This window comes from Epinephelus fuscoguttatus, linkage group LG23 (assembly GCF_011397635.1).
Source record: "Epinephelus fuscoguttatus linkage group LG23, E.fuscoguttatus.final_Chr_v1".
Lineage (NCBI taxonomy): Eukaryota > Metazoa > Chordata > Actinopteri > Perciformes > Serranidae > Epinephelus > Epinephelus fuscoguttatus.
Window position 1 is genome coordinate 3,345,498 of NC_064774.1, and position 12,434 is coordinate 3,357,931.

General features: G+C 39.9%; 2 protein-coding genes across 2 annotated transcripts in view; one reads left to right on the forward strand and one right to left on the reverse strand.

The window, feature by feature from the left end:
- Positions 1-2,524, reverse strand: part of LOC125884275 (butyrophilin subfamily 1 member A1-like) — a 55,258-nt gene extending 52,734 nt beyond the window's left edge. Inside the window, exons 1-2 of the mRNA XM_049569173.1 lie at positions 2,510-2,524; positions 2,207-2,287 (exon numbers count right to left, since the gene is read on the reverse strand). Of these exons, the coding sequence (XP_049425130.1) occupies positions 2,207-2,287; positions 2,510-2,524 (96 nt within the window). The remainder of the gene's footprint in view (positions 1-2,206; positions 2,288-2,509) is intronic.
- Positions 2,525-5,132: 2,608 nt separating this feature from the next.
- Positions 5,133-11,746, forward strand: LOC125884277 (low affinity immunoglobulin gamma Fc region receptor II-b-like). Its single transcript, XM_049569175.1, has 9 exons — positions 5,133-5,163; positions 5,433-5,492; positions 6,237-6,503; positions 7,154-7,399; positions 7,924-8,055; positions 8,132-8,182; positions 9,429-9,503; positions 10,736-10,815; positions 11,557-11,746. Exons 1-8 carry the CDS (start codon positions 5,133-5,135, stop codon positions 10,792-10,794), a joined length of 921 nt encoding a protein of 306 aa, XP_049425132.1. The 3' UTR covers positions 10,795-10,815; positions 11,557-11,746.
- Positions 11,747-12,434: the final 688 nt, after the last annotated feature.

Genomic DNA, 12,434 nt, shown 5'->3' on the forward strand with positions numbered 1-12,434 from the left:
ATTTCTTCTATGAAATTTTAGGGGAAGTTCAGCCTCCCATGTTGTCTCAGAGCAATCGTCCCTGGTGCCGGGGGGGGGCAAAAAAATCCGACTACAGGCCTAGACAGTTTCGAGATCTGACCCTGCCACACTGGGTGAAGCATAACAATTTTACATACAACAGTACATTAAAACTCATAAATGCTAAATAAACACCGCAGACATTAAATTGCAAAGCAGATTTTAACTTACATTGCGAAATGTCCAAGTGGAGAAGTAAACGTCTGTGTTTGCGCCCTGTGTATACGTCCACTATGGTCTCAGGTGACAGCTGTGCTGTGATGTTGCTCTCGATGTGAAGTAGCGCAATGGACAAAAATCGCTGCTGGAGATACCACAACCAAAACCGAACAGACGCGTCGTGCAGCACTCGCAGCTCTCCCATCAAAATACAAACCACACCTGAACAGTTGGTGGCAGTAGTGCACCGTGTTTGCAAATCTCCAAATAAACCCCAAAGAAGAAGACGTGAGTTTGGACCCAAAGCCCAGGTTGGACAGGTTCGCGCGCCAGTGATTATTCCAACAAATTTATTCCAGTAATTAATATTTATCACTACAAATAGGTAAGTAGTCTTTGTCTGCTTTGTATTTATTGATCACCATTTGCTTACGACTCGCACAAAAATAAAAAAGGCGAGTAAACAACGACAGTGCCGTCACTGCCGATGTTATGCCGATGTCCATCTTTAGGTGTCCAAAGAAAGTAACTTTCTCCATCATGTAAATCTCCATTGTTACATCTACTCAGTCATTTACAGTACGGCCAAGTTGCCAACGTGCATCGTCCATTTCCTGGTCAGAGCCTTTTTCCTTACTGCCAGCAATATACTCATTAAGTATTTGCCAATACCTTTTACTGAAGGAGGAATATTGCCTAAATATAGAACTTTGAAATCTAATGGTATATGCATACTAAAGATGGATTGTATTGCTTTATGCATTTCTTACCAGTAATTCTACACATTTTTGCAATCCCAGAGCACATGGTAGTGGTTTGCAGTTTGACAGCCACTGTTCCTCCAGCACTGAGAACTGCCATTATCGATAATCTGGGGACACTCCTTTCTAAAGTGTGTTTAACACACCAGAGAAAATGGCTGGCAACAAAGCAACGTCTCTTGCATTTTTGAAAAGGACACGCCCTCCCGGAAATGTGCGCTCCCCCTTTTCTCGTCCGCAAGGAAACAAACACACAGAGAGCTTGAAAATGGATGCCGAGAGATTTAACTCCATTTTATCAAACGTGTGCTCAGTCCACAAGATTGTGGAAATGGACACGTACAGTGACTTTTTTAAAATCTTTTAACGCAGTCGGACTATGTTTATGTTCAGTGAGCCAACGAAGGACCGCCCTGCGGATTTACTATTGGTTCTGTAACGCAGGGAGTTTTTTTCAACTCTGAAATTGTATCCGTCCATCTAAATACAAAATCAGGGAGAAAGTCAGCAGTCTTAGTCAAGCAAAGCGTCTAAAGACTGACTTGCTATAAAAGGAGTGATTAAAAACTGAACAACATTTGTGCAGCGAAATTCTTATCACGCATGAGATTAAGTGCCCTTGCATTGAAATACACAGTATCTTGCCACTCCTCTGTCTCCTTCCTTTTCCCATCTGACCTTACATATTTTGTTGAGTAAACTTTTAGACTGTGGAGAGATTTATAGAGTCAAGAGATGACCCCTCTTTTAATATCTGATTTAAATGCATTCATAAATAGTTAAATAAAATATTTACCGGCTGCTTTACTAGCTTCTAATTCCATCTGTCTGTATAATACTAGATAGGGATGTTTGTCCAGAGTTTAAATCTATCATCCAGCTTATTTGGTGTAAAATCTAAATCATATGGAATCTTTCCTTTATTCTCAAAAACATTATGTCTCATTTGATTTTGCCCTTGTATTCATCATTGTGTTTTTGTAAATCACATTTGCTTTCTATATGCAAGTTCATAACTGTACATAATGACAGACATCAACCTCGTTTAAAGTCATAAGCAACTGATTGGTGCGACTGAACAAACAGATAGGTATCGAAGATGATTGCAGACAAAGATTGCAGTTAGACTACCAATCTAAAAACAGGCTATAAATAGTAACAGTAATAGCATGGTAAAAAAAATAATCCATTAAAGCATACATTTTTCATGTTAAGATCCTACGTACCTTTTCGGTGTGTTTCAGAGCTGCCTCAATGCAATGAAAAGTAGGCTGCACGGTCAAAGTCCAGAATGAAACAGCCTGAATCTAAACCATCAGTGCTTTTGCCCCACACCCTCTGTAAATAGATAAGGTGTGCTATGACTTTATTGTTTCTCTCTATCAAACTTAAGTTACCATTTGTGTCATTTAGAGTCATATTAATTTTACAAACCTAAAATGATTTGTTTTATGAATGTGACTATTTTGCATTGATACAGTTGTTTTCTTTTAAGCTTGTAAATAAGAAACAGAGTGTTTAAAATTCACGGTCAGCATCTGCATCCTGCCTTCTAGCCTAGAAGTATCGGGTGAAATTGGGCCAATCAAAAACTTCTAATCATCAGTGACTTATTTTTACTGTCTGATGTCAAAGCTCAATGTTGGTTTGATAAATGGAGAATGAAAAAATGTGTGTGTTTGTGTGTCCTCGCAATGCACTTTCGTTTTCTTTCAGTCTGTGTATTTATGACCTGAACTTTGGACCTGTTATCTGCTGTTATCTACAGTGGCACATAAATGGGTGAAACAAGGAAGTTGTGTCAGGGGAAAATGTGAACAGTAGTAATAGATCTCTCTGTCAAAGTGGCTCGGCAGCTCAAGTAAACATGCACATGGTGTGATATGAGGCTGATTGACAGCAGAGGGCAGAGTGGGACTTGTTTTTAATCATATTGTGTGTGAGTGAGTTAGTGTGAATCAAAACGCGTGGGTGTGGGTTGACATTGAGAAGAAGTGGGGGTGGGGGTGTGTGTGCGTATGTGTGTGGTGTGTGTGTGTGTGGGGGGGGGGGGGGACTAGAAACGAGAGGAGAGAAAGTATGTTACCTTTATGTTTTCTGTCAACACTTTCTCACTAGTAATGGCCAAATGAAGCCTCATGAACCACTGTCTTTATTTTCTGAAGCCACTAAATGGCTTCTTCAAACCAAGAGTGCCTGGCGGGGTCAGAAAATACAGAAAGTGGTTCATGAGGCTTCATTTGGCCATCACTGGTTCTCACCCCAAGCTGTCATATATTCCCACTTTGCCAGTGGACTTTCACGTCTACTGTTATGCACTAGGTGTCCTCATATGTTACTTTCCTGGACGCCGTAACCAACGCTCAGATGTCAACAGAAACACATGGTCCTATGCCCGGTGAATCAGATTTGGCCTAGACTGGTGAATGCTGATGAAGAATTATGTATGAAATCTTTATATGAATATTTCCTTTCATTACTATTGCAATCAATACAACTATTAATATTATGATTTTATTATCCTAAACTTTATGCTGTTACTTGCCTGCTCACCCACCTCTGTACATACTCCTATGTAAAGCACATCTGGGTGTGTGCTTGTGAGGTTATGTGTGTCAGCATGTCTTTGCCTGTTTATGTATTACATCATTTTCAGAGATGTGTGTGGGTGTGTATGTACTGAATATGTGTAAACGTTATGGTACTTGTTTGGGGGAATCAGCAAATCCTAAACTGGTGGCCAGAGGGAGGCTGAGCCATGACTACATGACCCCCAGATATGTATATGTGTACTGTTCTGTGTGTTGCTATATGTTGTGTTTGTTATTTGTCTTAATAAAGAACAAAAAACATGATTTGTTTTTTGTTTTTTTAAATCATGGTTTAGCTTATTATATTCATACAGGAAGTAAACACCATCTTCCAGGGTGAAAGTCCTGGGTTTGTTGGACCTATCCACCACCCCATATAGGGACCTTCAGCTCCTCATATTATGGTAGCCTTTCAACCTGACGCTGTACCATACCACTGCGACAGGTGCTGTCAGACCGCACTACGTACAGAAATAGTAAAAACTGCTTTGTTAAAGCTGCAGTAGGTAGAAAGCCTGAAAACGGTTGATTTTTGAGTTTCATCTGAGTTAGGTTTCGTTAGTCTCCGCACTGAGCCCCCCCCATCAGACGAGCACGCGAGTATTTTATCCTACTTGGTTCTATTTCTCCCTCTCTGGGAGCCTCGGCTCTCCCTCACGGAGCAGCAGCCTGCCCCATCCCTCCTTCGCGGCCCCGCACATACTCCCAAGCCTTGGCTCTCGCAGCCTAGGAACGCAGTGGTCTGAGCTGACCTTTGATTGGTTGATGCGCATCGGCACGATACTGATTCTTTAGAGGCTGAACACAGAGCCATGGTGAGGTGCAGAAACCTATTGTTTGTCTCAGACCACTTGATTTACATTATGCTTAGAGGATATAAAATTTTTACTCAATTATACCAAAACAATGTTGCCTACTGGAGCTTTAAGTGCGATAAAGGTCATTTTAATAGAGACAGTTTGTAAGATGTGGATGTTATGATCTTGATAACTGTCGCATTACATCCTGACACCACCTGACGGTGTATCATACCACCACGAAAGGGGGGTTGGCTGGAGCCTATCCCGCTGACACGGGGAGAACATGCAAACTCCACACAGAGGGGCTCCCCCACTCCTCACAGCAAGAGGGTTCCAGGTTGAAACTCAGGGTGGGGGGTTCGAACCTGGAACCCTCTTGCTGTGAAGCGACAGTGCTAACCACTAACCATTTTATTTTATTACAGCACTAAAAACATCCTGATGTCCAATGAGATGTCCTGATAGTGTTTGTAAATGGTGAAGCTAAAAAAAAACTAAAAAAAAAAAGTCAGCTCATCTCCAAACTCAATATGTATATTTTTTTCTTTTCTATCCACTAGAGTCTCGTCTTTGGTATTCCTCTCATACACTCCAAAAATTAAGCTCTGTGGAGCCACCTGTAAGACTGTACATTATTTTTCTGAACTCAGAGCAGCTCTGTCTGCTGTTTCCTCATCAGCAGAGCAACAGGAAGAGGAAGTTCTGACTTCAATTATATTTCAAATTCAGTCTGATGTTCAGACAGTCAGCAGCAAGACGACATGGAGGTCACAGCGCTCTGCATCAGACTGTGTGAGTACTGAGTCTGTCCAGTGTTCACACAGATATATTGAGACAATAATTGTTTGTTTCTTGGGTTTGAGGGCAAATAGATATGATTTATCTAAAATGCATTGATACTCTTTGCATGTATTCTCTGGAAAGAACTAAAGCACAGGTAATAAAGGGAGTTGTAATCTACTTTCTGATGATTGACCAAATATTAGATATGTTCACACAGTTATGTTATACTGTACGTGTTATACATGACATCTCCTATAACAGCTCTCTTATCTTTTCAGTGATGACTGTGTTGTTGCGTCTGGTTGCACATGTTGACCTCAGTGATTGTCAAAGAGCTGGTGAGTAGCATTTTGATAATCAGACATACTTTACAGTACAAAAATGTATGCATAGCTGGCATCATTCTGACGTCATCTTAGGCTTCAATGCATCATATTATCCCCAAGTTGACAATCACGGGCTACAAAAATATAATTTCAACTTAAACTTTTCAGTTTCTTTTCTCTAGTGTTCACAATTGATAATACCTGAATATAGAAATAAATATATAGCAAATATAATATATTACAGCTTCTTATTTTTCAGGTTAACATGAGCTAGAATTTGTGTTTAAGGATAACTTTTTTAACATCTGAAGAGTGCGTCATCGCTTCGTGCTTGTCCGAATCCAACTGCGCACATTTTAATGTTGCTGCATTTAAGCTGTGAAAGAGGAATATATGTTTTTAAATTTATACCTAAAAGAACATTATGTAAGTGCGATGTATGAGATGGTTATCGATAGTCAGTGTGTTACTTAAAGTAGATGGTAGTCCACAGGCCCCCAGTTTGGAGGAGCAGGCTGGACTGCAACATGTAAGATACTGCTGTGTGCTGCTGTGGAGGGGTCAGCAACAACACATATTTTAGCCACCTAAAACTTAGCTTTCGTGTCGGACTCCTGCCTGCTTCTCCAAACTGGGGCTGTGCTGACTGACATCTACTGTGTAATACACTGACTATGCATAAGGATCTCATACAACCCCATTTAAAAAAAGGAACTATCTCTTTAATGCATCTCATCCTTTGTATCTCTGTGTCAGATGCAGGTTTCCCTCAGGTTGTTCCAAACCGACAGCAGTTCTTTGAATATGAGCCCATTACTGTCACCTGTGAGGGTCTGGAGGGACTGACTGGATGGAGAGTGGTGAGGAGGATCGCAGGTGCTGTCAAAACTTGTGCTGCTTCCTGGTCAACGTCAACAGGACCCTGTAAAATAAAGAATGCCTTAGCGGCAGTTGACAGTGGAGAATACTGGTGTGAAATGGGAGGAGCAAAGAAAAGCAACACTGTCAACATCACTGTCACTGGTATGCAAATACTAAAACGCTAAGTAGTGCAAAGTTGTCACAGTTTTAGTCTGTGGACATCTCAGTTTGAAGATTTATTCATTTATGTGTCTAGTATGTTATAAAACAATCCATGTAATATTATCAAGTACTGGTGTCCATATTGGTATAACATTTGGAAGTACACGTTTGCCTTACCTACTGCTCAATATGCGCTGACACAACATAGCATGACCTAATATGCTCAATAAAACATTACTTGTTCCCAGACAACGTTTGTGTGTGGGGCCCATGTGACTTGTGAATGTGCTGAAAATGGACCATATGTGATATTGTCCATGGGTTCCTTATTGGCCACATGCCAGTTGCCTACATGGGTGGGTTTACCCAAGTGGGCCCCACATAGGTAATGGTAGGACTACCTGGGTTCCAAATGGGTATGGGCCAAAAATGGGCATCTTATCTGGGTTAACCCATCCATGTAGGCAAATGGATCCCATGGACAATCCCACATAAGGCCCATTTAAACACCCATGAACTACCCACATGGGCCCCCCACATAAATGTTGGCTGCGTTAAGATATCAAAACACAAGAACTGTCTGCCACATTGAGCGGCTTTTTCATTGCATAGCAGAGACTTTCAAACAGTCTAATTCACATATTCTTCAGGTGGCTCTGTGATCCTGGAGAGTCCTGCCCTTCCTGTGATGGTGGGAGATGATGTAACTCTGCACTGCAGAAACAAGCAGATGTCCTCCAACCTCACAGCTGCATTTTTTAAAGACGGCCACTCAATGGAGAACAGCTCTATGGGAAACCTGACTCTCAACAGTGTTTCCAAGTCTGATGAAGGACTCTACACGTGCAGCATCCCTGAAGATGGACGATCATCAGCGAGCTGGCTGATTGTCAGAGGTAAGACATACCAGTGTTTAAAATAAATCTGACAATGCTTTGTGCCTTACCTATGTCTAGTTCTATGTTTAAAGCTTGATAGGCTCATCACAAATGACTCTTGTGACTCACTGTAACCTGCTCTGCAGTCTAGCTTAATATGGATTACAACTGAGAATAGTCAAGAAGACCTGTTGGTCTGAAAACTAAAGCTGAGGTGTGAGGATGTCCTAAACTTTACAATTTCAGAAAAAATATTAAATTAAGGAATGGACACAGTAACTGTATGGAATAAGTTTCATTTTAAAGAAATACTAATATTAAACCAGCTCTATGTCACCGTGGTGCAGGCAGTGAGCAGAAAATCAGTGGCAACACGGGGGCCACCTTACAGTAACACCACTCATCTGCACACACTGCCCACACCATGGAGACACAGACCTGGTTGAAAATCAGCAAATTATCCCTTCACATTGATATCACAGAGTGTGTTTTACAGCATTAGGATCATGTCTCATGTGCAGAACATACCGTTACCTCTCCAGCAGCTGACAAGGTGCCTCATCGTGGCCTTCAGCTCCCTCTGCTGCTCTGCATTACTGTCAGTGTTTTCTTGGTGGTTCTGCTGCTGTTGATGGGATTACTGCAATGTTGGAAACATCGGACAATCACAATAGGTACAGAGAATAAAATAAAGATACCATTTTAAGTACTGTTACAAAATGCTAAAAGAGGGCTTCTTTTAAATTCCAGATATCCCAACCTCTCCTCCCTCCATCCAGTCTTTCTGTTCTCCACTAACAGGTGAGAATTACCTTTCATTCATATGTATGTACATATATTCATTCATATATATATACACATATATATATATATATATTTTTTATATATATATATATATATATATATATATATATATATATACATATATAGACAGATATATGTGCGCAGCTGCCTGTTGCTGAGACCACTGTATTTTCACAATACATTTACACAGTTCCACAAGCTAATGAAATAAATAAAAACTCTCTGACAATGTTTCTGTCGACAGAATCCCTTCATAACTTTAACATTCAGGGTCATAACTGAGTGAATTACTGACTTTACATTGAGCAAATACAGCTGATAGAGCAGCAGGCAGCTCTGCAGCAGCTTTGCCTGTGTGAACACCACACACGTGCAAGCCACAGCAGTTCAGCGAGGTAGCTGTCACGCATCGCTTTGCAGGCTGTGTGGCCCTGGTGTTAGGCCCTATAGAAACATCACCATCAAGTTTGGGCCCTTGGTAAAAATGGTTCATGTGTTCATTTTAAGGATATTAGCCTAATGCTATTGATTGTCCTCAGACCTTCCAAAACGCGCCTTTGACAGACTAACCAGGAAGAGAGAGAGAGTTTATCAGTCCAGTTCTACCCAGCCCCACTTGATTCCAAAAAGATTCTGCTATATACAGTTTAAAGCTCTTACTGAGCAGGAACATGTTTATTCCGTGAACTCTTTATCATTTAAGTCATTTTAGACTCCATCTGCACTCTGACGTAGTCCCCTGTCGACCTTTACATACAGTCAGTCCCACTTACAGAAATAACTGGGACCCTGAAAAGCTCCAGTAAGTGGGACTTCCCCCTTCCCTCTCTCCTAGATTAGATCAGTAAATTTCTTTCTTTTTTTTTATGATGTTGCATACACAGAAATTTCTCATACCATTTTCAGGATGGAGGGTTGTCATCATGAAACATACTAAATTTTACCAAAGCAACAATAAACACATTGTTAATTTTTTTTTTTTTTTTTTTTAAAGAAATGAATACTGTGTTTATAACATAGTCCAAGGTCTCGAGAACCACAAACAAAACATGGAAAACATGGAAACATGGAAAAACAATTGTTAGTGTATTAAAAAATATGGATCCATTCAATATTTATAGGAATATATTTATAGAGTTTTTTGTAAGTTAGCTAGTTTGCTTTGGAAACAAATTATTTTATTATGTGCCAGTTTTTATTTTTGTCTGCCCATATATCTACCTGCTACTTTATTATGTTTCAGTGGCTGAAGTGGAAAGTGAAGCTGCTCCAAACCGGGAAACATATGCTGTCATTACAAACCTCAGGAGGGTGTACGGTAATTATATATAGTGGTATTTAAGTTGACCTTTAGATTAAAGTTTGCAGCAGTGCTTCTGAGCAGACATTACTTTAGTGTCACAACTATAAAATGGCACTGAATTACTAGTCTGACATTTATAAAGTCTGTTTGAATGTACATTCAATTTTAGACTGCGTTACACTGCATCTGCTTCAGCAGCTGTAGGCCCCAGTGATAGTTCTTTTATAGCGACCCAGACAAAAACCACACGAGAAACCCACAGACAGAAAAAGGTAGATGGGCCCCTCAGTTCATCATGTAGCAGCTCCTGTTTTGGCTGCACTTACAGTCACAGGAGAGGTCAAGTTAAGTCAAGTAGCTGCCATTTAAATAGGGGATGCATGCTTTAGGTTTATTTATAGCGGGACATCAAGTACTTACTGTAACAGTATGTCACCTTGCAGCTTCATGTGCTGTATGGGTAAGTGAATGGGTTGTCAGTATTTCATAAATATACAAAGAGGCCATTAATCAGAGCACTCATATTCTGTAGTGAATTTGTTTTCTCTGACATTTTTGATCTACATACACCTGCACTGCCATAAATAACACAGATGGAAAACAAGTGTATCAGTCCAAGAGATCAAATAGGGAAATAATTGTATGTATTGTGATGTAAAATATTAATATTTTATGAAAGGAATTACATTTAAATCAAAGATTTGACTCTTTCTTGTCTAATGACAAGAAAGTAAAGATGTTGACTTGTTTTGTCAAAATCAAATGGTAAAGCATTCATTCATCCTTCAAAATGTGGAGAACAGGGTCAAAAAGTGTCAGTATTCTTTTAGGATTTGCTTTACCATCTGCCTTAACTCTGCCAAGGCAGTTGTTGAATTGATTTTCTGAGGGTGCAAGGCCAGAGGGCTTGTCATATGTCGAAAAGTGCTCTGAGGCTAATTGTGCTTTGTGATAACAGGCTTTATAAATGACACTGAATTTTAAAAAATGAGAAATTGCTAAGGTTTAACACAAGTGTTAAGTCAGGTATCATCTGCATATAAATTATTTTAAAACACAGTGGAAGTTGTGGATGGTGTAACGGGGAAAAAAGCATTTTATAAATGGGCCAATTATCGTGGCTTGTTGTACCCCACATTTAAGTGACATGGACAGTCATAATAGTGGTATAATTACCTGTTTTTAAATTATTGTTCAAATATGTATTTATGTATGTCTCAAGCTTTCTGAAACTGTTTCTCTCTCAGATAATGAAGAGCCCTTATTTATGCCTGTTTACCACACCTTAAGCCTGGGGACGGCTTGACAAACAGTCCACTATGGAAAGGTAATATCACTTAAAGCAACACTTCCCGTTCTGGAAATTTTACGCTTTTCTTTGTTTAGGTTAAAATGCTATTAATAAGCTGATGGCACACTAAAACGCCCCCGCCTCCAACCAGGAAGAGTGAGTCTGTGAGATAACAAATAGGCTAGTTTGTGGATATAAACTTTCCTCCGTAACAATGACAGACAAATGCGGACCACTTTTTCCACCTCCAGCTGCTCCAACAGGGAAATCAGTTGGCAAAAGAAATAATATTGCAGAAAAAGCTAACACTATGAGAGAACGCCATGCTGCAAGAGTTAAAACTCGGGTCAACATCGGCTCTCCTTCGAGCAATGGTGAGGACCGATAAAGCTTCATCCTGAGCTAAAAAGGGACAAGATGGTAGCAGATTTTCTGTTGGCCAGCTATTTTTAGTTTGCCTGTAATCTAACATAGGCTATAATGCTATATATGACTCCTCTTCTCCTCTACTCTTCTCTTGGCATGTTACACTCACTCTCCTCTTCCGTGTATCCAATGTTACCACCTACGTCTATCATAGACGTAATGAGGACGTAATGGAGGAGGGGGAAGTAGGCCTTTGGAGTGAGGTGGAGTTGCGGGGGGGGACTTTGGAGGGAAGCAGGAGTTGATGTTCAAATTTTTCTAAGTACTGTGTGAAATGCAAGAAAGAGTCATGAGTATTAATATCTTAACCATCTTGACAGCTGTAGTCCTTGTCTCCTGTGTGTCTTGCAGGTTACAGAGAGCAGAGACTAATGTCTGAAGAAGGAAGAAGAGTCTATTTAAAACAATGTAATGCGTGCAGGTCATGTGACCACACAAAGCTGTTTTGTTCCATTTTTAATCACCTCAACTGCAGAATGAAGGTTTTATGTCTGTTTTCTAAACATAACTGTTTTCAAATTGTATGCATTTAAGTGCATTGGTTGGGGAGTTGTGTTTGTTCATGACAAAAGACAATGACATATTTATGTGCTGTTAAGAAATGTGTTTAGAAAAAAAGTTAAAGATATTTAAGTTATGTACATTTTCAAAGGGAGTGCATGTGTTGATTCTTAATTAAAGACAACCAGTGACTTGTATGAAGTAAAAACAGCCTAAAGACACGAGTCTTCTTCATCATCATCATCATCATCATCATCACATGAGAGTCAGAGCTTCGGCTAACTAACACCTCATTGTCTATTTTAAGAGATATGAGTCACTAACAGTCAAACCACATTGTTCTGTCTGCTCTGTTCTCACATCTGGAGACATTATTTAAAAGAAGAGAGCTGCTGCAGCCTTTAAATGCACTCACTGTGACTTCTGTGGTCACACTGCACAACTTATTTTGATGTAATGCTGATCTGAAAGTTGGTTTGAACATTTTTGTTGTTAACCATCATGTTGTCAAGTTTCAAGTAAGAATGTAAGAATACTGTCAACACAAGACCTTTACCAAATATAAAGCTTACCAACTGTTAAGGTTGAGAGAAGCAACAACTCGATCACAGTATTCTTAGCGCTTAAAAGAGCAACGTCTGTAAACTTTCTGATTGTGTTACAGAATAAGGCAGTGGAGTTGTTACAGTGTTTGTTATAGTGTTTAGGCTGCATATGATTTCCAGTAA